Below are 23,519 nucleotides of genomic sequence, written 5' to 3'. Positions count from 1 at the left end.
TGAGAGGTGCCAGAAATATGGTTCTGTAGTGAGTTACAATAAATTGTTATTCAGAGTTCTGTATTAATATATATAGTAAGGAATCTATTTGTCAAAAAACATTTCCTGAATCCTTTTTGTTGTCTGTATTGATAGACATACTTGCTGACAGGGATTTTGAAATAAATAAGCAAAATAATTTGAATTGGTGCAATTATATTGTATATTTGCAGAAATGTTAAAATACTATGTACATCATTTTTATTTTTTGTTACAGAATTCCCCCAGTAGAAAATATAGAGATAAGGTCCCTCAGTGCTATAATCTCAATAATATGTCATCATAAGAAAGAGTGTTGGCTAGGAATAAAAGCAGGGAGTCAGTTCACTTGGGTTTTAGTCACATTCTTTACTAACTTGCTAAGTGGTGTTGAGAAAGTAACTTAATTCTCTGTGACACAAATCATCTGTAAATGGGGAGCATGCTTACCATTCCCACAAGGGTGCTGTGAGTCTGAATTCATTAGTATTAGGTAAGTGCTTTGAGATTTTTGGATGAAGATGCTAAAGAAGGGCAAAGTATTATTAAAAGAGATTACTGCAGGTCCTATAGTGTACTTCTACTATATGCAACCCATGTACTCCACTGTGTGTAAAAGGACAAGGCTCTCTTTACAGAGCATTATATCATCCTGATCTGCAATAACAACATTTTGCATGATGAGTTCATGCCTGAGGACAGAAGGGTGAATATTGATTATGCCTATGGTGTGCCAGGCCAAGTCCTATACTGAATTACCCCCATGCATAACCCCATGAAGTCAGGCAGAATTTGGTGTGGATACATGGAAAGCAGATTTAATTTCATGAAACTACCCTACCTCATCCTGTTGCAGGTTTTCTAGCAGAACGGTAACAACGATAGCCAGCTTGGTCTCAGCTATACAGGCAATCCTGAGGGCAATTTTGTCCTTATCTTGGTCATCCATATGTGCCAAGAGGGAAATAACCTCATTATAAACACCTGAAATTAAATAAAAGGATTCAGTTGGTTACCACTGATAGTAGAAATTGGTGCTGGCCTCTTTAATTCACTATCTAGTAAAGATTCTGCAGGTGTCCAAACACTGTGAGGAGAAGTAGACCTGGGAATCATGTAAATCCTCTTCCTTCCTCCTAATGACCAGGTTTGTTTGCTGAACAACCCAATGTGTTTGGGGAAAATCATAATGAAGAAAATTGCCCATCCTTTATGCAAATTGCATCCTTCAGTTCTAACACCCAGATGCAAATTGAATCTAAGTGTAACCTACTCTGCCCATCTAGCTACAGTAGTGATAGTGTGGGATTAGGAGCGCTAGTGTTGCTAAGAAGTGTGACCTCCAGGCTTTCTTATCCTGCATTTAAGATATTAGCAGAGCTTCATTTAGACAGACAGAGGAGAAGTCCCTCTGCATTTTTTCTTCTAATTTCCCCTATCTCTGAGGATTCCACAGCTAGATCTTGGCTCCATGGATGCAGAAGATACAAAATGAGGACCTATAATAAACATAAACACCTGGGACAAAAGAAGGAAGACCTCTCCCATAACATTCAATAGAAACTCAGATTCTCAGGAAAGTTTCCAGGTCCAGAGGCTGTAGGCCAACTCCTCAACTGGTGTAAATCAACACAGCTACAAGGAAGACAACAGAGCGACACTGGTTTACAGCAGCTGAGGTTCTGGTCATATAAATGGAGAACATTACAGCTAATCTATCTGTATGCCTATGCTTTCTGAATGTGTGTGTGAATATAGAATGGATACAGAAAATACAATGCTGACCCTTACCTCTGTCAGTTACCTCCTGCTGACTCACAAATTTACTCATGTTTGAATCTTTCCTCAACACTTCCTCCAGACAGTCCTTTCTCCACAGAGCTCCCGTACTGATAGGCAGTTGGCCTCTCGGTCTGTCATGGCCAGGACAGCCAGTGCAGATTATGCAAGCACTATTATGACATCAGTGTGACTGTAGCATACCACACAATCTGCAGCTCACCAGGTATGTGCTGTAATTACATGGACAAGATCCTCAAAGGTATTTAGGCTCCTAACTCGCACTCAAATCAGTAGCTGTTAGGAACCTAAATACATTTCAATATCTGGGCCCGTACATGTAAGCAGTCCAATAGGTGGCTACATTTGCTCCAGTGTAGAATTTCTCATTCTCTCTATATCATTTTGAATTTTGGTTTAGTCCTTCTCTCTGTTTGCCACACTTTCCAATATTGGTTTTATCTGAAAAACTGCTCCTGGTTGAATTTATATAAAATAAAAGCACCAAACAAAGAAAGAGAAGAAACTGCTTTGGAGAATGCACAGTGACCCTTGAGTGTGGTTGGTTGGTTTCCTTTGCTTTTTAATTTGCTTGATCAAAAAGCCTGATGAAACCTTATTGAACTGTATTACAAATATTGATTTTATGTTGTTTTACAATGAATTGAAATTTATACTTAATTTCCATGTCCTGCCAAACAAATCAACTAAATTAATTTTTATTGTGTTTAATATAGTGTGGTGTCATATGTATGGCCATATGTAGAGCCAACTCTTGATTCTGGAAGTGATGCTGCCTTTAAAGCATTCAGAATGACGACACTTTTTGCAGTAAGCCATATGGAAAAAGAATTCCAATTACATTTGTCCCTTGCTATGATTTTCAGGTCATTAAAAAACTTCTGATGGAGTCATATTGGCCTCTTACTATTCTTCCTATCTTTCCTTTGCATTGGTGGTTGTGCTTTTAATATCGTCTCCTTGAGAAACTGCCAGCTTTCCTGAAATCCTTTATGCCTTAGATATTTTCCACATTGGTGGCTACCTACCAATTCTCTGAGTATGTTAAAGTCTGTTTTTTGTAGTCCTTCTTCTATCATTCTCCTTCCTTTCCTTAGAATCATGAAGTCTATCATTCATGATCACTTTCACCCAAATCACCTTCACCTTCGCAACAAGCTCCTCCTTGTTGGTCAGAATCAAGTCTAAAATGGCTGTCCCCCTGGTTACTTCCTCCATTTTCTGAAACAAAGCATTGTCCTCACTACATTTCTGGAACTTACTGGATAATTTTGTGTTTTGCCATATTCCTTTTTCCAACAGATGTCTGGGTAGGTAAAGTCTCCTGTTATTAACAGAAATATCCAAAACACAAATCCTGATATTTGTTCTAGAAATGCCTCATCTCCCTCCTCTTCCTGATTTGGTGGTCTGTAATAGACCCCTACCAGGACATCACCTCTGTTTTTTCCCTCTTTTATCTTTACTCAGAGACTTTCAACTGGTCTGCTTCTCACCTCCTTCTGGACCTCAGAACAAGTGTAGAATGCAGTATTTCCTTTCTTTTTTTCCTGCCTGTCCTTCCTGACTAAGCTATAGCCCTCTGTACCAATATTCCTGTCATGAGATTTAGCCCATCGAGTATCTGTGATGCCAGTTAAGCTCAGTTATGACTGATGTACTAAAACTCCCAGTTCTTACTGTTTATTCCCCATTATTATTACTCCTTGCATTTGTGTATAGACATCTAAGATGTTAAGCAGATGCCTCCATGGATTTCCCTCTTGGTTCTCCTATAATTCTACTGCAATTTTCCACATCTACTTCTCCCCAAAGATCTAGTCCGCTATTAAGGTTACCTTTTCTCACCTGGTGCCTTTTTTCACCTGCCCCCTCTGAACTTAGTTTTAAGCTCTTCTCATAAGGTTGGTGAGCCAGTGCATGACGATGTTCTTCTCCTTCTTGACAGACAGACCCCATCTCTTCCCAGCAAACTTCCTTCCTGCAATAGCAGACCATGCTAGAGGAAGTCAAACCCTCCCATAGACCCATCTTCATAACCTTATTATGTGGACATACCTACCACCGAGTGTGTATTGAGCAGAAAGAACGAGGGGACTGAGTTAAACGCAGATGTCAAGTTCACATACTTCCATTTTCAGTGACTAATCTCTTAAACCAGTGGGGATGGCCACAGAACAAAAGTATTTCTGTAGATCAGCATGTGATTATTTGTATTGCATAATTACAATAGGCCCTCAGAGTGATATTTCATATTTCTAGTTTCAGATACAAGAGGGATACATTTATACAAATAGGATGACCACACTCAGTAGATTATATGCTTTGTAATGATACCTTACAAGAGACCTTTTTCATGAAGCATATTCCAGTTACATTATATATTTTTATAAAATCACATAGAGTGCAATGTCACAGCACCGCATTCCCACCAGCCCCCAGGGCTGGGGCCAGCACAGTGATCAGATCCCCCAAGCCCACAGCTTGGGCTGACACGTACAACCCTCTCCTGCTGTCCTCACCAGCACCTGGAGCAGAGCATGGCAGAGCCAGGGCAGCATCCTGCCCTCTGCCCAGCGAGGGACTGGAGGCTGGGCTTGTCTGCCGAACCCACCCTTCCAACTGGCACTGACCAGGCAATGGCTGGCTGTCTCAGGCCTGCGACCCCCTCATGCTTCTGGGGGGCAGGCTGAGGGATACAGCATGTGTGGCTGGGGTACCCCTTGCTCAAGGTGCAGGCTGGGGGTGCACACGGAATCCCAGTGGCAGCCCAGCTGTAGGGGCAGCCATGGTGGAAGCTGGCAAGCCCATTGTTGGGCAGGTGTCTCTTCTGGAATGTTTTCATTCTGCACCTCCAATCCACCACCCACTCTCCTGGTAGCAGCGCAGCAATTACCCAAATGGCTGTTAACTGTGGCTGATAATTCCCCAAGGGGATCAGGGACAGACAGCTCTGCAGCTGAGCAGATTGGGGCTGGGCCCCTGCAGCAGATCAGAGCTGCCAGGGTCTCTCACCTCATCCACAGCAGGCATGCAGCACTGGCAGTGCTCATTTGTCCAGCTAGGAGAGAGGAGCTGGCCCAGGGGGCAGGGGAAACAGGGCCTGCTGGGCTCAAAGAGACTGACCTCGTCCAGAGCACATTCCCCAGCAATCTGCATGTGCAATTATTAGCAGGGGTCCGAGGGGGCAGAAGTATGGACAGAGCAGAGAGGGCTGGGAGGCAGGACATCTGGGTTCTGTGCTGAGCTCTGGGAGGGGAGAGTAGGGTCCAGGGGTTAGATCAGTGGCTGGGAGGCAGGATTCCTGGGTTCCATGCCCAGCTCTGCCCCCAAATCCATGTGAGTCACCCCCACTCTGGGTTCCTGTTACTGAGGTTTCATGTCACATGGGTGCTGCTGGGCATTTTCCAACCCCCCTGCGGGGCTGGGATCATATTTTGCGAAGCCTGGGGCACTCTGAGGCTGGCAGGTGCTGGAAAGCCATGGCAGGGTGCGATGGGTATGGGCATAGGAGAGCTGCAATGCAGAGTCTGGGCTGCAGGGGGCGCACAGGCTGAGAGTGCCTGACCTGGCTGGTGCCCCTAGTGCTGCTGAGAGGAACTGCATTTTCTCCCTCTGCCTGTCTCCCAGCCAGGGCAGCCCCCAGCTGGGCTGGGAAGCAGCCGCCTGCCCTCCCCACCCCTCCCGTGAACCAGCCAGGGGCATGGGGCTTGAAGAGGTGCTAGCCTAATGTGGCCTAGGCCAGGCCCAGATGATCACAAACAGGGTGCACCCAGCCAGGCCATCCCTGCGCCAAACCTGGCTCAGCCCAGGTCCCAACCCACATCTACATGGCCAAGTCCAGCCCCCGTCCTCTGGGGTGGAGCGGGGCAGCTGGAGGGGAGGATCAGGAGGAGGAAGCAGCTTCCAAAGCAGCCCACGGTTTCTCTGTTAGTCAGCACGAGGCTGGGGCTTGGAGACTAGCAGGTGTCGGGGTACCTGTGCCAGTGGCCAGGAGCTTTCCGTTGGCACATGGCTCAGTGGCACTAGGAGTGGCTCCAACGGGCTGGTTTGGAAGCCCACCAAGGCCCTCTCCCGAGAGCTGCAGGAGCAAGGCTCTGTCTACACAAACAAGGTCAGCTCCCAGACTGCTGCACTGGGCAGCACAGTATGGAGAGAAGGTGACCAGCCCTCTGTGCAGAAAGAAGTGGTTCGGGACTATTTAGAAAAACTGGATGAGCACAAGTCCATGGGGCCGGATGCACTGCATCCGAGGGTGCTAAAGGAGTTGGTGGATGTGATTGCAGAGCCATTGGCCATTATCTTTGAAAACTCGTGGCGATCGGGGGAGGTCCCGGATGACTGGAAAAAGGCTCATGTAGTGCCCATCTTTTAAAAAGGGATAAAGGAGGATCCGGGGAACTACAGGTCAGCCTCACCTCAGTCTCTGGAAAAATCATGGAGCAGGTCCTCAAGGAATCAATTCTGAAGCACTTAGAGGAGAGGAAAGTGATCTGCAACAGTCAGTATGGATTCACCAAGGGCAAGTCATGCCTGACTAACCTAATTGCCTTCTGTGAGGAGATAACTGGGTCTGCGGATGAGGGGAAAGCAGTGGATGTGTTATTCCTTGACTTTAGCAAAGCTTTTGATACTGACTCCCGCAGTATTCTTGCCAGCAAATTAAAGAAGTATGGGCTGGATGAATGGACTATAAGGTGGATAGAAAGCTGGCTAGATCATCGGGCTCAATGGGTAGTGATCAACGGCTCCATGTCTACTTGGCAGCTGGTTTTAAGCAGAGTGCCCCGAGGGTCGGTACTGGGGCCAGTTCTCTTCAATATCTTCATTAATGACCTGGAGGATGGCGTGGACTGCATTCTCAGCAAGTTTGCAGATGACACTAAACTGGGAGGAGTGGTAGATATGCTGGAGGGTAGGGATAGGCAACACAGAGACTTAGACAAATTAGAGGACTGGGCCAAAAGAAACCTGATGAGGTTCAATAAGGACAAGTGCAGAGTCCTGCAGTTAGGACGGAAGAATCCCATTCACTGTTACAGACTAGAGACCGAATGGCTAGGAAGCAGTTCTGCAGAAAAGGACCTAAGGGTTACAGTGGATGAGAAGCTCGATATGAGTCAATAGTGTGCCCCTGTTGCCAAGAAGGCTAACGGCATTTTAGGCTCTATAAGTAGGGGTACAGCCAGCAGATCGAGGGACGTGATCATTCCCCTCTATTCGACATTGGTGAGGCCTCATCTGGAGTACTGTGTCCAGTTTTGGGCCCCACACTGCAAGAAGGATGTGGAAAAATTGGAAAGAGTCCAGCAGAGAGCAACAAAAATGATTAGGGAGCTGGAGCACAGGACCTATGAGGAGAGGCTGAGGGAACTGGGATTGTTTAGTCTGCAGAAGAGAAGAATGAGGGGAGATTTGATAGCTGCTTTCAACTACCGGAAAGGGGGTTCCAAAGAGGATGGATCTAGACTGTTCTCAGTGGTAGCAGATGACAGAACAAGAAGTAATGGTCTCAAGTTGCAGTGGAGGAGGTTTAGGTTGGATATTAGGAAAAACTTTTTCACTAGGAGGGTGATGAAGCACTGGAATGGGTTACCTAGGGAGGTGGTGGAATCTCCTTCCTTAGAGGTTTTTAAGGTCATGCTTGACAAAGCCCTGGCTGAGATGAATTAGTTGGGGTTGGTCTTGCTTTGAGCAGGGGGCTGGACTAGATGACCTCCTGAGATCCCTTCCAACCCTGATAGTCTATGATTCTAAGGCGCGGGCATTACCCAAGGGCTGCCATTGCTGGGGCTAATGGGGCAGCTCTGGGCACTGATGGGCAGGCTGCTGCCCATGGTGCCACACAGCACCTGGGGGGAAAATGGCTCTGCCCAACGGTACAGGTCAGCAGCTCTCATCAGGCAGTAAAGCGGAGTGCCCCAGAGTGTCCTGTCCCCCAGAGAGTCCCTACTGTCCCTCACCAGCCCCACAGAGCACCCTGCTCCCCTATCAGCCCCACTGAATGCCCTGCTCCCCACCCACTAACAGCTCCAGCCCCATTACCTTGTTCAGCTCTTTCTGGTACTGGGGCATCTTCTTCAGCATCTGGGACAGGTCCTTGATGTTGGCCTGGAGGGAGGCGGTGGTGAGATCCCAGCCCCTTCCAGCGCACAGTGCCCCCTAGAGAGCAGAGACCTCGCCTGGGGCCAGCCACAGCAGCCTAGCCACGCGTGGGAGCATATCTAGGGTATGCGCGGGGCACATATGGGCGTGTCAGGGGCGGAGCTGAGCGTGCTCACTTGGAGATGTCAGCGATGTGCATGTGGCGTAGCTGCACCCAGTTTGTCTTCGTCCAGCAGCGCCTCTTTCTCCTGCGAGTTGCTGGTCCTTGTCGTCTTGTACCTGCAGGGGAGGGGAGACGGGGTCAGGCTGCGGCACCCCTCCCCCGAGCATGGGGGCTGCAGAGCAGTGCAGGTGCCTGGGTCACATCACCTCCCCGCCCGCCTGAGGAGGAGTGCGGGGCGCCTCCTGCTGGCAGCCAGCCCCTACTTGTAGGTGTCGTTCTCGAGGCTGAGCAGGTCATAGGCCATGGCCTGGTAGATGAGCTCATGCAGCAGTGGGGACACCAGGTCGAAGCTCCGGTCCACGATCAGCAGCTGAGAGCGGGCTTTGTCAGGGCCCTGGAGCAAAGGAGAGAGAGACCCGTCACACCCTGCTCTGGCGGAGGGGTCCTGGCCTGGCTCACATGGCACAATCCAATGGGCCCTGGTGGCCTGAAACTTCACCACCAGCCCTCTCTGCGGCCCAGCCCCCAAGCCAAGAGACATCCCCCAAGCTAGCTCGGATGTGCCCCTGGGAAGTCCATGGCAGGGCTGGCACAAAGCCCAGGCGTCCCCGCGCCCATCCTCACCTCCCTGTAGGGCCTGGGGGGTGGCTGAGTGCTGCACAGGACAGGACCATCCTGCCCCATGCCAGCGCCTCCCTCCTGCTTACCTGCGCCCGGGTCTGAAGCACCTGGGTCCTGCTCCGTGGGCAGCTCAGCCAATCAAGCCCCTGGAACAGAGGTGTGCTGCAGGCGGCAGCATATCCCGCAGCTCCGTACGGTGGGCACCAGTGTCTCCGAGACGCCGGAGACACGCAGTGGAGAGGGACTGCAGGGGCGAGACTTGTCCCAGGCTGGGCGGCCGCCGGACAGGGGCAAGGAGCCGGTCAGGGCCCCTAGAACCGATAAACTTCCCACCACGCCTGGAGGAGGCTGGGGGGCAGGCCCTGCCCAAGACAGTGGGACAGGAGACCCAAAGCAGGCAAGAGGGAATAGGAGAGGATGGCAGCTGCCCTGGGCTGGGGGTGCTGTCTAAAACTCAGCCAGTCCCTTTCCTCCATCCTGGGCCCTGGTGTGCTGAGGGACTGCTGTGGGGCGGGAGACATGGTGAGATGGATCCAGGGCACCAGGCTCTTAGGCATCCCCTCCCCCATAGAGGGCAGGGTCCTGGCCACACACTCCCAGGCACAGAGGCTCCTATACCCTGGGTGGAGGGCGTGTCAGGACTCTGCTCCCCACAGCCCAGCCAGGCTCAGCCTTACCTGACAGGAGCCTGGGAACTGGTGGCAAGGAGCAAGTCCGACACAAAGGGCCACAACTTCTTGTCCAGTTTGTCCTCAATGATGTCGTGGGGGGTGGAGGATAGGTCAGCAGGGGCCAAGCAGCAGGAACCTCGGACCTGGTGGCCAAGCCAGGCCCCATTACGGGGAGGACTGGGACGGCTCCTCACTGAATGATTGACAGTCCCTGGGGGAGCAGCCTGGGGCCCCCTTTCCAAGGTGGGGCTCGGGGAGTCATCCTCCCATGATGGCTGAGTGCCTGAGCAGTGCCAGGGGCTGCAGGCTGGAGCCAGCTCTGCTGCAGCAAGTAGCTCCGGTGGTTAACAAGCATGCTGTCAATTCCTTCCGTGTAGATGGTTTGAGCAGCCAGGTGTGTGCCAAGCTCCCCTCTGGAGGCAGGCCTGTGCTGCCAGCTGTGAGTTAGAGAGCATCTGTGCCATGACAGGCAGCTATCCCAGAGGGGCCCCCCCGGCCGAGACTGGTATCATTATCCCCATTTTACAGATGGGGAAACCGAGGCACAAATAGGTGAGGTGACTTGCTAATATTTCCTTTTGACATTGCCTGTCTTCTCTCCGTCCAGGCAGTTCTTGCTCAAGGGCAATAAAGGTATATTTCACTAACTGGGAGAAGTGCCCACTCCCTAGAATGGGTGCATTGCAATTCTGTGATCAAATAGTTCCCTTATATTGCCATGTGACCAGCAACTGGCTGACCTGTGAAGAGCTGGAGGTGAGAATTGCTGGTCTGTCCATACCTTGAGCAGGAATTGTAACGTTAAATTCTATGTGTCTGGCACTCTTTGTGATGATGGCATTTAATGGTAGGTCCTTTTCAATGGAACAGTGTGTCACGGAAAACATCTAAACCCCAAACATTTATAATGTCACCACATCATGGAAATTCTGTCTGTACATAGTGTACATGAGTAGCCCTCCCTCCCGTCTGCTCTCTTGAGCCTTAGCCACAAGTCAGCCCTGACCCAGCTCCTGCTGCCCCCATCCCACCCTCAGCAGAGGGGAGCTGCAAACCCACCCTGTCCTGGATTTTCACAGGGGAAACCCAGTGGCTCCTGTCCCGGAGGAGAAGCAAAGTGATGTAAAATGACCCCCTTGTGGGATGAGAAGGGAACCGGTTGTTAAGATTTTGGCAGCTCATCAGTGTGTAGACAGGCCCTGAGTGACAGACCCGGAGTCTGAAAACAGGTTGCGCTGCAGCTTGGCCGGACTCTAGGCTGACCAGAACGGCCTCTTCCTCCCAGAGACTTCCCCATATTAGCAATAAGTTACTCCTGAAGTGTTGCCGCTCTTTTTTTTTCCTTTTTCTTTTTTTGCGGATTGGGGCAGCAGAAAAGCTGGAGCCGGCCCTGGCCATGTTGTAATCATAAGACCATCCCTCAGTCATTTTAGCCTCCTGATTACAGACAAGAGAACTGGAGCAGACTCAACCAGTTCATTTCATAGAAGGGCAGCAGTGCGGCTCCAGTGTGTCTTGCCTTTTCTGCTGTGCAGCCAGACATGTGGGGTGGATGGCGTGAAGGAACATGAGCTGCTGGGCCTCATCCTGCACCTACCAGGAGAGGGATTAGGGGAGAGAGAGCCTTTTAGCCCGGGACCTCCCTGCCCCATCCACATCAGCTGCAGGGCTCAGGCCTCCCTGGAGGATAGCGGGAACCTGCCCATTGTCCAAATCATCCACGACTTCTACACAAGCAGAGTCAGGATCTGGGACAGTGCCTGAGAGGGGAGGAGACAAACACCCCCATCTTGGGGGGTCCCAGAGCATGCAGGAGAAAGGTCCCCATTAGGGGTGGTGGTTCATCATGGCAAGACCCTCTGCAGGGGGTCGGGTGCTGGGAAGGGGAAGACAGTCTCGGTCCCAGCCCAGTTAGGGAAGGTTTGTACCTTTTCTCTGCCCTGGTGCTACTTTTGGATGATGTTGAGAGCAGCCTCCTCTGTAGCCACGTCCACCCATTTCTCCTCCTCCTCCTCCTTGTCCTCTGAGTCCCCGTTGGTCCCTGAACCAGGGAGAGAAGGGGACAGAGTGACTCCTGCTGCCACTCAGGGGAAGGACAGGGGCATGGTGGGGAGAGCAGAGTTAATGTCCCCCCTTGCCCCCAGGGACACAGGGCAGATTGGGCCCCACACTTCCCCGTCTCAGGGATGTGTCTTCAGCCCCCAACTTCTTCAGGAGCTCCTAGGAGAGAGCCCCGTCCCCTCACTGTCCTGGATTCCCTGGGAGGTGCCCGCCCCCCTGGACCATCAGAGCTCCAAGTGGCAGCAACTCCCACTGCCCTGACTCCCAGGTCCCCTTGCTGCTGGGAGAGCTGTGTGCCTGCTGCTGGTGTCAGTGGGGTTCGCATGGCTCAGGCCCCCCCAAAGCTGTGGTAGAGCATCTGGGCCCAGGGCATTACAGAGTTACAGCGCGTCTGCGTCATGGCAGCCAGCGCTCCCAGAGGGGGCACAAATAGGCGAGATGACTTGCCCAAGGTCACCCAGCTGGAAATAGAATCCTCGTCTCCCAGCCCAGTCCAGGGCTCTATCCACTAGGCCACACTGCCTCGGTGGATGGGAAAGACGCTTATGGATCCACAGGGTCGGTGCCAGGACCCCAGCTGGGGTAGTCTCTGGGAGGAAGCCCTTTGCTGTGCCAGACCCCAACAGGTCTCTCTCTTCCTGAAGGACAGGCCACACGGCCTCCCCACCTCCTGAGACTGAACCGCTGGGCTTCACCGTGGGAGCCCTGCCCAGCGAGTCCAGCTGAGACAGACCCCGGTACAGACCCATCCACTCTGCAGGGCCCGACGCTCCTCGGTCCGGGTGACAGGGCCACTCCCCCAGCATTGGCAGAACAGTCGGGTTTCTTAGCACCTGGACCCCAGCCCCGGCAGCCCAGCCCACTGAAGGTTAAAGCAAGAGGCTGTTCTGGTCAGCCCAGAGCCCGGCCAAGCTGCAGCGAAACCTGTTTTCAGGCTCCGGGTCTCTCACTCAGGGCCTGTCTACACACTGATGAGCTGCCAAAATTTTAACAACCGGTTCCCTCCTCATCTCACAAGGAGGTCGTGGCCTGCCTTCTCCCACTGGGACTCCTGCCCAATCCATCCCCCGCATTCCTTGACACCCTCCACCAGGACCCCTGCCCCACCCACCCTGCTTCTCTGTCCCCTGACTGCCCCCCCTTCCTGACTGTTCCCCCAGGACCCTTGCCCTCATTCAAACCCGTTCCCTGCCCTCTGACTGCCCTGACCCATATCCACCCCCGATCATCCCCCCGAAACTCCCCTGCCCTCTATCCAACCTCCCTCCACTCCCTGCCCCCTTACCTCGCTGCCTGGAGGTGGCTGGCGGCGATACAGCCATGCCGTTCGACCGGGTCAGGTCGAGCTCGCAGGGTGACAAAGGCGGTGTGGAAGTGAGCTGGGGCAGGGAGTGGTTCCCTTGTGTGCCCCCCCCCGGGGTTACCTGCTGCGGCGCGGGTGACCCCCCTGCCCCAGCTCACCTACGCTGCATCTCTGCCTCCCTGGGCCTGAGCACCAAGTCGTTGCTTGCTTCTCAGCCCTCCCAGGCTTCCCGCGTGAACAGCTGATTCACGAGAAGTGGGGGTATCGGGGGGGAGAAGTGGGGCAGAGCGGAGGTGAGCTGGGGCTGGGGTGGGGAGCTGGAGCACTCACGGGGTCAGCACCTAAGGCGCCACTTTTGGATAATGTGATGACAGGGAGCGGCTGCTCCCCTGCTCTCCCCCAGCTACGCTCCTGGGTCACTTAAACTTACCAGTTATTAAATTTAGAAGCCCTTTTAGAACCGGTTCCCGCAAACCGGCGCCAGCTCACCACTGTGTCTACATGTAAACCACTGCAGCTGCATCGTTTGTGACGCCGCCTTTCTCATGCCCCCGAGTGACGCAGTTACACTGACCCAATTGCCTTGTGTAGACCAGGCCTCGGTCTGACTTTAGTCAGTTCTCAGGCGAGAGCTCCCAGGTTCCCTCACTCTATCCTCCTGCTCAAACCTTCCCAGTTCTGTGTTTCTCGAGCTGGGGGCCCTGCTCCGATTCCCTGCTGGGAGCATCCAGCCAGGAGCCGTTGGAGTCGGCACGGTCTTTCTGGCCCCCAGGCTGACCTGGGTTTAATTCCCTTTCTTGACAGCCCTTCCACCCCAGCCCCCTGCCTGAGAAGCCATGCAACATATAGGGGAAACTGAGGCACACATCAGCTTCATAAAAGATATTACAAACATTCCCAATTGGTCACAGGTGCACAGTCTCCCAGCAGCTTGGCAAAGGCTGGAAGCAAGAGCAGAAGCAACAGGACGGAGAGATCTGGGCAGGCCCTGGATTTTACATCTTCTCCTAGGGGGACAGGAACCATTGGACATCCCATGTGAGAATCCAGGGCAGGGTGGATTTGCAGCTCCCCTCTACTGGGAATGGGACGGGGATGGCAGGAGCTGTGGCTAAGGCTTAGGAGATCTGGGTTCTAGTTCCTGCTCTGACAGACTCCCTGCATGCCTGAGTTTCCCATCTGTAACACAGGCCACCCTGCCTCCCCTGGGAGGCTGAATTCATTAGTGAGGTTCCGATACCATGGGGATGGGTGTAGGAGCATACACAGACAGGAGCGTCCAGGGGTGGAAGAGGCTCTGTGTGCGAAGCTTAGTTCTGTGACCGAACTGCCCTGTTTAGAAGCAGAGAGATTGTGCTGGGCACACACTTCCCCAGCCGGTGCCTCGGTTTCCCCATCTGTATAGAGGGGATAAGGACACTGGCCTTTGTAGATCACTTTGAGATCTGCCCACGGCCAGTGTTAGAGAAGGGCTGGGGCCCATAGTCCCCACACAGGCAATGCTATTGTTCTGTCAACTCCTCAGGATCTCCAAGGGGGTCTAGACCCCACCCCTCCCCCCACCAGCATCTCCGAGCAGGTTTAAAATCACTCCTCCTTCCTTCTACTTCTCACATGCTCCCCCATTTCACCCCTACTCTGAACTTTAGGGTATAGATGTGGGGACCTGCATGAACACTTCTACGCTTAATTACCAGTTTAGATCTGGTTTTGCTGCCACCATCCAGATGTCTGAGTCATCTGGAAAACTCTTTCTTTCCCCCCGCAAAACCTTCCCTCCCTGGGTAGCCTTGAGAGACTCCTCCACCAATTCCCTGCTGAGTCCAGATCCAATTCCTTTGGATCTAAAAAACAGGAGAAAAAATCAATCAGGTTCTTAAAAAGAAGGCTTTTAATTAAAGAAAAGAAAGGTAAAAGAAAAAGACCTCTGGGAGACCACATACAGCTGACCTCACAGACAACAGGTTTAAATCACAGGATGTTCCCCTGGGCAAAAACCTTAGTACACACAATATCACCCAAATTTGATTATTCCTCTAATTGCACAAAGACAAGTTACAAAATAAAATAAACATAAACCTATTTATTCTTTTCTAAAACTTACTACTCTGATAAGAAGCTGGTTCCTTGATCTTTTACACTCCAACTGAAACTGACTAAACAAAAGAAACTTCCCTCCTTCCTTTTGAAACAGTTTGTTCCCCCATTGGTTCCTCTGCTCAGGTGTCAGCTAGGCTAGGTGAACTTCTTAACCCTTTACAGGTAAAAGAGGCATTAACCCTTAACTATCTGTTTATGACACATGGTGAGGACGTGACCGGCAGAGCTCGCTCAGCTCTCCTATGTTGGGTTTGTATACCTTGAATGCCTTGAGTTTGGCCAGCACAGCGTGTGCCAGGTGGAAGTCATCTTCATGGTCCTGCAGCAAAGACAAACCCTGTGGGTCAGAAACAGCTCCACCCCAGGGGCACACGCACTTCCTGTAGATGACCAGGTTACCCCCCCCCCAGCACACTCACTTCCTATAGGGGATAGCTGGGTACCCCTTCCCCCGGGCACACTCACTTCCTGAAGCAGATGGCTGGGTACCCCTTGTCACAGTGTGGGGGAGACAAGGCCCTGCACCCCCGACTTCCTGCGACTCACCATGACTCTCAGCCAGCCAGTAAAACAGAAGGTTTACTTAGATGACAGGAACACAGTCCAAGACAGGTCTTGCCAATACAGACAACAGGATCCCCTTTAGTTAGGTCCATCTTGGGGGCGCCAGGGAGGCCAGAGCCCCGGCTAGGCTCCCCTCCACTTTCCAGCCAGCTCCAAATTGAAACTCCCTCCAGCCATCTCACCCAGCCTCCCCCGGCTCCTCCCCCAGCCTTTGTTCAGTTTCCCAGGCAAAGGTGTCACCTGGTTCCAACCCCCCTTCTGTTTCTCATAGACTTTAAGGTCAGAAGGGACCATTATGATTATCTAGTCTGACCTCCTGCACAATGCAAGCCACAGAATCTCACCCATCCACTTCTATGACAAACCCCTAACCTATGTCTGAGTTACTGAAGTCCTCAAATTGTGGTTTGAAGACCTCAAGCTGCAGAGAATCCTCCAGCAAGTGACCCGCGCCCCATGCTGCAGAGGAAGGCAAAAAACCTCCAGGGCCTCTTCCAATCTGCCCTGGAGGAAAATTCCTTCCCGAATCCAAATATGGCCATCAGTTAAACCCTGAGCATGTGAGCAAGACTCAGCCAGCACCCAGGAAAGAATTCTCTGTAGTAACTCAGATCTCATCCCATCTAACATCCCATCACAGACCACTGGGCATACTTATCTGCTAATAATCAAAGATTAGTTGCCAAATTAATTGCCAAAATTAGGCTAGTCCATCATATCATCCCCTCCATAAACTTATCAAGCCTACTCTTAAAGCCAGATATGTCTTTTGCCTCCACTACTCCCCCTGGAAGGCTGTTCCAGAACTTCACGCCTCTAATGGTTAGAAACCTTCGTCTAATTTCAAGTCTAAGCTTCCTAGTGTCCAGTTTATACCCATTTGTTCTTGTGTCCACATTGGTATTAAGCTTAAATAATTCCACTCCCTCCCTAATATTAATCCCTCTGATATATTTATGTTCAGGTATCTGGCCTCAAGGAAAGTCTCCCATCCCCAATGCAGACAGTCCCAGCAAAACTCCCCTGCAACCTTCCCAGGTCAATACTCCCCTCTCCCTGCTGGGTCACAGGCACCCATGCAGTATTCAAAGAAAACAATAAGAACATTCCCACTTCGTCACAGCCCGTCCCCCGGCACACTCACTTCCTGTAGTGGATGGACGGGTATCCCTCCCCCCGGGCACACCACTTCCGGTAGCGGATGGCTGGATACTCCTCCAGGGTTTCACACCATGTGGCAATCTGCTCTGCCATCATCTCCAGCTGCTTGCTCTTTTCCAAGGAGCTGTAGGGGCTGAACCATTTGTGGAAGGTCTGTGGCCCGTCCAGGAATTACACCTGGGGGGCAAGGAGAGCAGAGATCAGACCCTGGAGCCAACTGCTGGCAGCAAGACCAGCTGTGCTCCAAACCATGCCCCCATGATGCGCTGTTGGACCAGGCCAGCCTGGTGGAGCCATAGCGAGCCCCTAGTGAGGGACAGCCCTTTGCCAGAGCCACTCCTGTTGCAGTACAGAGACCGCGGCCCAGAGATTCATGCACCAGCCTGGGATGAAGACTCCCCGGCTTCAGGTCCTTGCTGAGCTGCAGACTCCCGGGTGCCCTCAGGGGTGTACTCTGCCCTGGAGAAGTCAATGTTGGGGGAGGGAGCTTGGCCACGCTTCTAATCTGGTGAAAGCCCCAGTGTAGCCATGGGCAAATCCGGCATCAATGCGCGCCTGCTGCTGTTGCTTATTTCACTGGCCAAACAGAATGAGCCATTGGGGCAAAAGTACTTGGACACTAATAAAATGATATCGGCCTGTAGCGGACTGAACTCCTGAAGACAAGCAGCAGGAGGCGCCGCAAGGGTGAGTCTGCTCATCTACACGGCCCATGAAGGATTTGCTGCCGCAATGGGACGGGTGAGCCAGCAAAGCCTCCTGACGGACACTCAGCTTATACCAGCCAGAGCTTCTCCTGGCACACCTGGCACTGGCACCCCAGATGAAATAAGCTACAGTGGCGAAAGGACTGCTTTGCCAGCATAATGGCATCTACTCAGGGGCTCTGCCACCCCAGCTGCAGTTATAGGGGGGATTTTTTCACTCATGTCCCCGTAACAAACTTATACCAACAAAGCTTTTGTGTGTAGACCAGGCTCATGTTGCTCTGTGCTTCAGTTTCCCCATCAATGGATTTGAGACTGACAACACAGTCCTCTCCTCAGGGGTGTGAGGGGGGAAATCCACTGACAACACAAGGAAGGGGTGTCGTACGTCACCGTCCACCCCGTGGCCCGGCTCCTCCAAAGCCCAGCTACCCCTCAACCTGGCTCTCGTAGGGCAGGAAGGCCATGGTGATCTCCTTGAGTGTTTTGATGGCCTTGGTGATCCGTGACTTCCTCAGCTCCTTGAACAGAGGCTCAGGACAGGCTGCATGGCAAAGGCAGTGGGTGGGGGGATGGGACACCACCAGAATACCCAATGTATCAGGGCTCAGGACCCCCAGCACAGCGCCAGCCCCCACAGACAGGGCCAGGACGGGCACAGCAGGGGCGTAGTGCTGCACACCTGTGGGGAACCTGGGCAAGCCAGCGGGGACACACAGGAGTCAACGATGAGTCCAGCCCCACCAAACCAGAGTCACGCCGGGTTCTCGCCTTCTGCAGCATCAGTAACAAGGAGGGGAGGGGGGCACAATCTCTCCTATGTAGCCCCTGTCTCACACCCTGCCCTCAGTCCCTCCACAGGGGGAAGTGACCGGACTGTACAACTCCGAATGATGCACAAGGAGGAACGGGGACTTGGGATCCCCCTGCCACTGTAATGGAGAGAAGCAGATGTGACCCTGATACACTGGGTATTCTGGTGGTGTCCCATCCCCCTACCCCAGTTGGGACTGATGGAGCAATGCATGTTGGCAATGGTAGCCAGGGGCCGCCTTTCTGGGCGCACGCCGTGAGCCGTGTTGGCTGGAGGCAGGCCCATGGGGAAGAAGGGGGAGAAGGGATAGGTGGGGTCATTCGGTCTGGTCTGCTGGGGCACTGGCCTGCTGGCAGACAGAGACTCCCCCACCCCCAGTGTGTCACTGGCCAGGCTCCCAGCTGGGGGATCCGCTGCCTCCCGAATACTCACGGCTGATGAAGAAGACGTGAGCTGCCTTGTAGTTGAAGGTGGGGGTGCCCTGGAAGTCACTGATCAGAGCCTGCACCGACTGCAAAGGTGGGAGGGGAGTTGTAAGCACTAGCCGAGCCCCCTCCCTGCTGCCCGAAGGGACCAGCCCATGCCCAGCCCCTGGGGACTCAGGGCCCAGCATGATGCCGTCAGGAGGTGGGCTGGTTTTCACGCCCCTGTCTCTGGGCTCCCTCCCCACCTGGAGCAGGGCATGCGCCCATGTGCCCGGGACAGTCTCAGGGCCCAGCCACGTCTCTCGCTGGCACACAAGTGTCTGTGCTCGGCCACAGACGGGACCTGGCATTGGCCTTGCTGCTGAACTAAGTGGGCTCTGAGCAGTGCCCAGGGAACAGCCGGACGAGCAGCAATCCCAGGCAGCTGCCATCAGGGCCCGCTCTCTCCCCCGGTGCCACACTGCGCACCTGCAGCTTCGCCACACCAGCTAGCCAGGCAGGGTGTTCAGAAGCTGATTGGACTCTGCAACCGGCCACTGTGACAGGTGAGAACCTGGCTGCCCTGTCCCAAGCCCCAGATCACGGTCCTCTCCTACAGCGCTCCCTCCACACACAGCCCCTGCGGGTTCTGGGCTTCACCCTGCTCTGCCAGCGCCCCCTGCCCCTGTCTCCCTCCACTCGCCTCCCTGCTGCAGATGCAGGAGCCTCCTCCCCCATAGCCCCTGCCTCAGCAATTCTCCTTTGCTTTCAGTCTCAGCTGAGGTTGCCTTTCTCCGCCTGCTGCACCTTCCCATCCAACCCTCATGGGACTGCACTGCGGAGAGGTCTGGGGGACAGTCTGTGCTTCACGTGGCAAAGAACACGAAGCCCAGCTCCAGGGAAGCAGCCTTCTGGGGAGCCCCTACTGCCCCATTCCCATCCTGACGTCGTGCTGCGCATCCCCCCGGACAGCGCCACCTCCAGGCAGCACTAGGAGCTGCCCCAGGCTCTCCCCTGCTCCCTATCCACCTGCCCCAGGCCCGAGCTCCTACCTTCTCCACAGGGCTGAGCAGGTAGATGGCCTCCAGGCTGGGGATTGGCTCCAGGCACTTATCAATATCTTCCACAACTAGGAGAGAGCAGACACTGGCTGTGGGTCAGTGTGTCCTAGCCACCCACCCCAGCCGCTCTCCACGGGGATAGGGAGAAGGGAAAGCCAAGGGGAACAGGGATGTTCGCTGGCCACAGGCTGGGGGTTTCCACAAGCTATAATGCAGCAGCCTGTTTGATGTGGGGCCGTGGGCTGCGACAGTACAGAGCAGGGAGGGAAGGTCCCTCTGTACTGTGCTGGGGGCACCCCGCTAGACTCCTGGCTCAGCTCTGTGCCCCTCAATGCCAGGGCTCCTCCACCCTGGAGCAGGGAGCCAGCATTCCCCCTCCCCAGCCAGGACCCTGCCCGCAGCGTGGGGGAGAAGCAGCGAGGAGTTAATGAGAGTCTGAGAAAAGCGCTCAAGAGGTTCCAGGGGCTGAAAGCGCCAAGCTAAGGGAACTGGACCTGGCTGGGAAGGTACCAATAGCAAGGAGGGCATCTAGGGGGCTGAAAAGGGGGGAAATTAGATGCAAACGTGAATGTAGACAAGTCAACTCCCCAACTGTGAGGTATGTCCAAGGGAGAGGGGAGCCCTGGCGGGGAGAGCAGATGGGAGGGAGGGACCACTAACGCGTAATGCCTTCGTCCACGATGTCAGACATCTTGCAGCATGACGAGAGGATGCGCGTGCTCGGGTGGTCCATGGTCAGCACCTGGAGTAGCGAGAGGGGAGCTGGTCACTGACCTGAGCCCAGCCGCCCACCATCATCTTCCATAGCACAGCCAAGGGAGCAGAGCGACTGCTAACAGCAGAGCCGTCGGCTCCCGGCCCAGCCCTTCCACAGCAGAGCGGCAGGGCCGTTACCAAGCCTGCACTTGGCTGAGCTGACCGTGCTAAGGACTGCATGAGGAGCGACAAGGAGAGTGGCTCCGAGCAGAGTGGCTGGTACGAGATATAGGAAACGGAGACAAACCTGGGATACCCGGCCATTCGGAATGGTTCCATCCTCCTAGACTGGAGGAGATCAGCCTCTTCCCCCAGGTGACAGGGTGAGTGCAAGAGGCAAGGACAGAACCCAGGAGTCCTGGCTCCCAGTGCCCTGCTCTGATCCACCACATACCCGCTCCCCAGCCCTCGGACAGAACCAGGAGCAGGACACAGAGAAATGGAACAAGGGGAGTCTCCGTGTTCCCCTAGGAAAGTCCTGTAGGCCATCGGCCCAACATCTCAACCGCCTTCCTGCCATGCCGAATGAACTCATTGCTCTGTGCAACTCAGCATCTCGCTGCACCAGATCCAGCCACTGGGAAAGCTAGTCCCCTGTGCTCCCTCTGCCGCACCGGCCTAGCCCACTGCTCCACACACCCTAGCCCAGTCCATGCCAAGGGCTCAACAACCTGCCTGCCCAATGGTGCATACTGCCCCCATGCTTGGCGCTCTCCTGTTCCTCCTCCCACCCAGGCTGGCTCGCTGGACCCAGTGGTCTGATCTGGTGTGGGTGGGGGGAGATATGGGGCTGGCTGGACAAGCTGGATCTGATCCAGTGCAGCGGGAAGGCAGACATACCCAAGCCTAGCTGGGGATGGATGATGGGCTAGACAGAGCAGGGATCTGATCCAGCCTGGAAAACCTCAGGTTCCTAACGAATCCCAAGAGGCTGGAGAGGGAGGACCACAATATGGATACAGCATATCCCCAGGGGGACACCAGGGCAGCAGGCCTGGCCGGCTTACCTTCCATTCTCTTTCCTTCTTCATGCTGCAAAAGACAACGCTGAGGATCTCTGCGAGGGAAAGAGACGGCGATTAGTGGTGGGGCTCGGACAGGATGGCTGTGCCCTGAGCCAGGACCCACTGGCTGGTGGAAGGACCCTTCGGGGAAGTGGCTCAGAGGCTGTTTTCAGGCCAGCTAGCGATATGCTCCTAGCAAAGCCCCAAGTCAGCAATCGTGGCGGTGTGGTGGGCTAGATGGGCCATGGCTCTGATCCCCCTTCCTTTCTGCCAGGCCGGATATGAGTGCAGCTGAACTAAGGATCTGGCCCCCGGCAGCAAGAGAACCAATCCAGTCCAGCACCTCTTGAATGGAGGGGATCCAGGGACCCCCTACTGTGTGTGGGGGACGACAATACGACAAAGACTTTGACTCCTGAGTCCTGCACATAGAACCCCTCCAAGGCATGCCCCGCTCAGGGAACTGCTGGGTCTGTCTCCTGGGCCCCTTACACAGCCAAGCTAAGCAATAAGATCGTCAGCTCTTCGGGCCAAGTACCATCTTTTTGTTGTGCCCAGCACAATGGTACCCTGACCCATGACTGGCACTACTGGCTGCTACCATAATACACCTAATAAATAATGTACAGCACCCAGCACAATGGGGTCCTGGCCCATGGCTGGTGCTCCTGGGCACTACCATAATACACCTAATGAATAATCTACAACGCCTTGCAAATGGGGCCTTGGTCCATGACTGGGGCTCCTGGGTGCTACCATAAACCATCTGTTTGTTTTGCCCCTATGCAGCACCGGATTCTGGCTGGCCCCGTAGGGCATGGCTCATAGTGAGCAGTGGTCACACACCAGCTGATAGTGGTGTTACCTGCAGCCCTTAAATGCCGTTCTCTCTGGTGAAACCCCCTCCCCAAATTCTACTGACGTCAAAGCCAAATTAGATTCTTGTCCAAAGAAGCTGGGGCCATCGCATTGACCAGACTCCAGGTAGGCTGAACTGCATTCACCAACTAGTTTCATCCTTTACTTGGGGTTGTGACTCTCTGCACCTGAATCAGGTGAAGCAAGAAACGTAGGCCTGGCTGCAGAATCAGGAGCCGCAACTCCCTGCCTGGGCCTGCTGGAGGACAACATGAGGAACGCCAGACACACAGACGGGGCTGTCACAGGAGAATCTGGGGCCGCTCCCAGCCTGTGTCAGTTTCGCTAGGCACCTGCTAACACACACCTGTTCCCACCCCTCTCCTTGCCAGGGCATGGGGCGGGGCCTTCTCATCACATGATCAACAAGGGGCGGTGCTATCTGAGTTGCTCTGCCTCCAACACAGCTAGAGCATCCCCAAGGCGTGAGACTGCACAAAAGTGCTGGTCTCCTCCGCCCCAGCTCACAGCGAGCAGCCTCTCCAGGCCCTGCTGGGGCCCCCTAGGAGTTCAGAGGCTGGGTCAAAGACACCCTTGTGTCTCTCTACTCCCTTCCCAGAGGGCACAAGACAAGAGCCTCCTTCCCTGCAGCTGCTGCTGCCTGGATCGGCCCCCTGCATCTCACCGCTCCCCTCCTGCTTGTTGCTCTTAACTTTCCTGCTGCTATTTTATGTTTGCAGCCATTTAGCCCTGTACAGGAAAGATCCCATCCTACTAGTTAAACCCTTCAGCAGCTCTCTTATCCAGGCTTATAATCCTATCTAGGACCCCGAGTCATGGCCCAGGGACACACTGTGCTTGGCACTGTACATTATTTGCTAGGGGTGTCATGGTACCCCTCAAGTACATATACCACCCACCCAGCCCCGCTCTGAAGGCAGAGCGTAGAGCAGCGACTGCACAGAAATAAGAACAGCGATGTGAAAAAATGATATTCATCAATATCACTTTTCACAGCAGACTTAGCACCCCAATGTCACCCTTACTTCTGCACTTCTGCTGCCACCTTGGGGCTGACAGCTGGAGCCCCACTGCCTCCCCAGATGGATTCAGAAGGGAGATGGAGAGCACGAGTCTAGTGGTGGGGCTCTGGCTGTCCCCTTTATTCCTCTTCGAGTGATTGCTCATATCCATTCCAGTTAGGTGTACGCGCCGCGCGTGCACATTCGTCGGAAAACTTTTACCCTAGCAACTCAGTGGGCCAGGCAGGTCGCCCCCTAGAGTGGCGCCACCATGGCGCTCCATATATACTCCTGCCGGCCCACCCGCTCCTCAGTTCCTTCTTACC

The 23,519-nt window shown here is 53.8% G+C and overlaps 1 protein-coding gene and 1 pseudogene across 1 annotated transcript in view; both read right to left on the bottom strand.

Annotated features, from left to right (window-relative positions):
* Window positions 1-8,454, bottom strand: part of LOC115636209 (maestro heat-like repeat-containing protein family member 2B) — a 54,861-nt gene extending 46,407 nt beyond the window's left edge. Inside the window, exons 1-4 of the mRNA XM_030536017.1 lie at window positions 8,293-8,454; window positions 8,100-8,202; window positions 3,657-3,799; window positions 860-1,002 (exon numbers count right to left, since the gene is read on the bottom strand). Coding sequence (XP_030391877.1) covers window positions 860-1,002; window positions 3,657-3,799; window positions 8,100-8,202; window positions 8,293-8,410 — 507 coding nt within the window. The 5' untranslated portion in view covers window positions 8,411-8,454. The remainder of the gene's footprint in view (window positions 1-859; window positions 1,003-3,656; window positions 3,800-8,099; window positions 8,203-8,292) is intronic.
* A 32-nt stretch (window positions 8,455-8,486) lies between these two features.
* The window catches only part of LOC115636208, a 37,540-nt pseudogene continuing 22,507 nt past the window's right edge, over window positions 8,487-23,519 (bottom strand).

This window comes from Gopherus evgoodei, chromosome 16, assembly GCF_007399415.2.
Source record: "Gopherus evgoodei ecotype Sinaloan lineage chromosome 16, rGopEvg1_v1.p, whole genome shotgun sequence".
Lineage (NCBI taxonomy): Eukaryota > Metazoa > Chordata > Testudines > Testudinidae > Gopherus > Gopherus evgoodei.
Note: the sequence above shows the minus strand (reverse complement) of the source record. Positions and strands in the feature narration are given on the sequence as shown.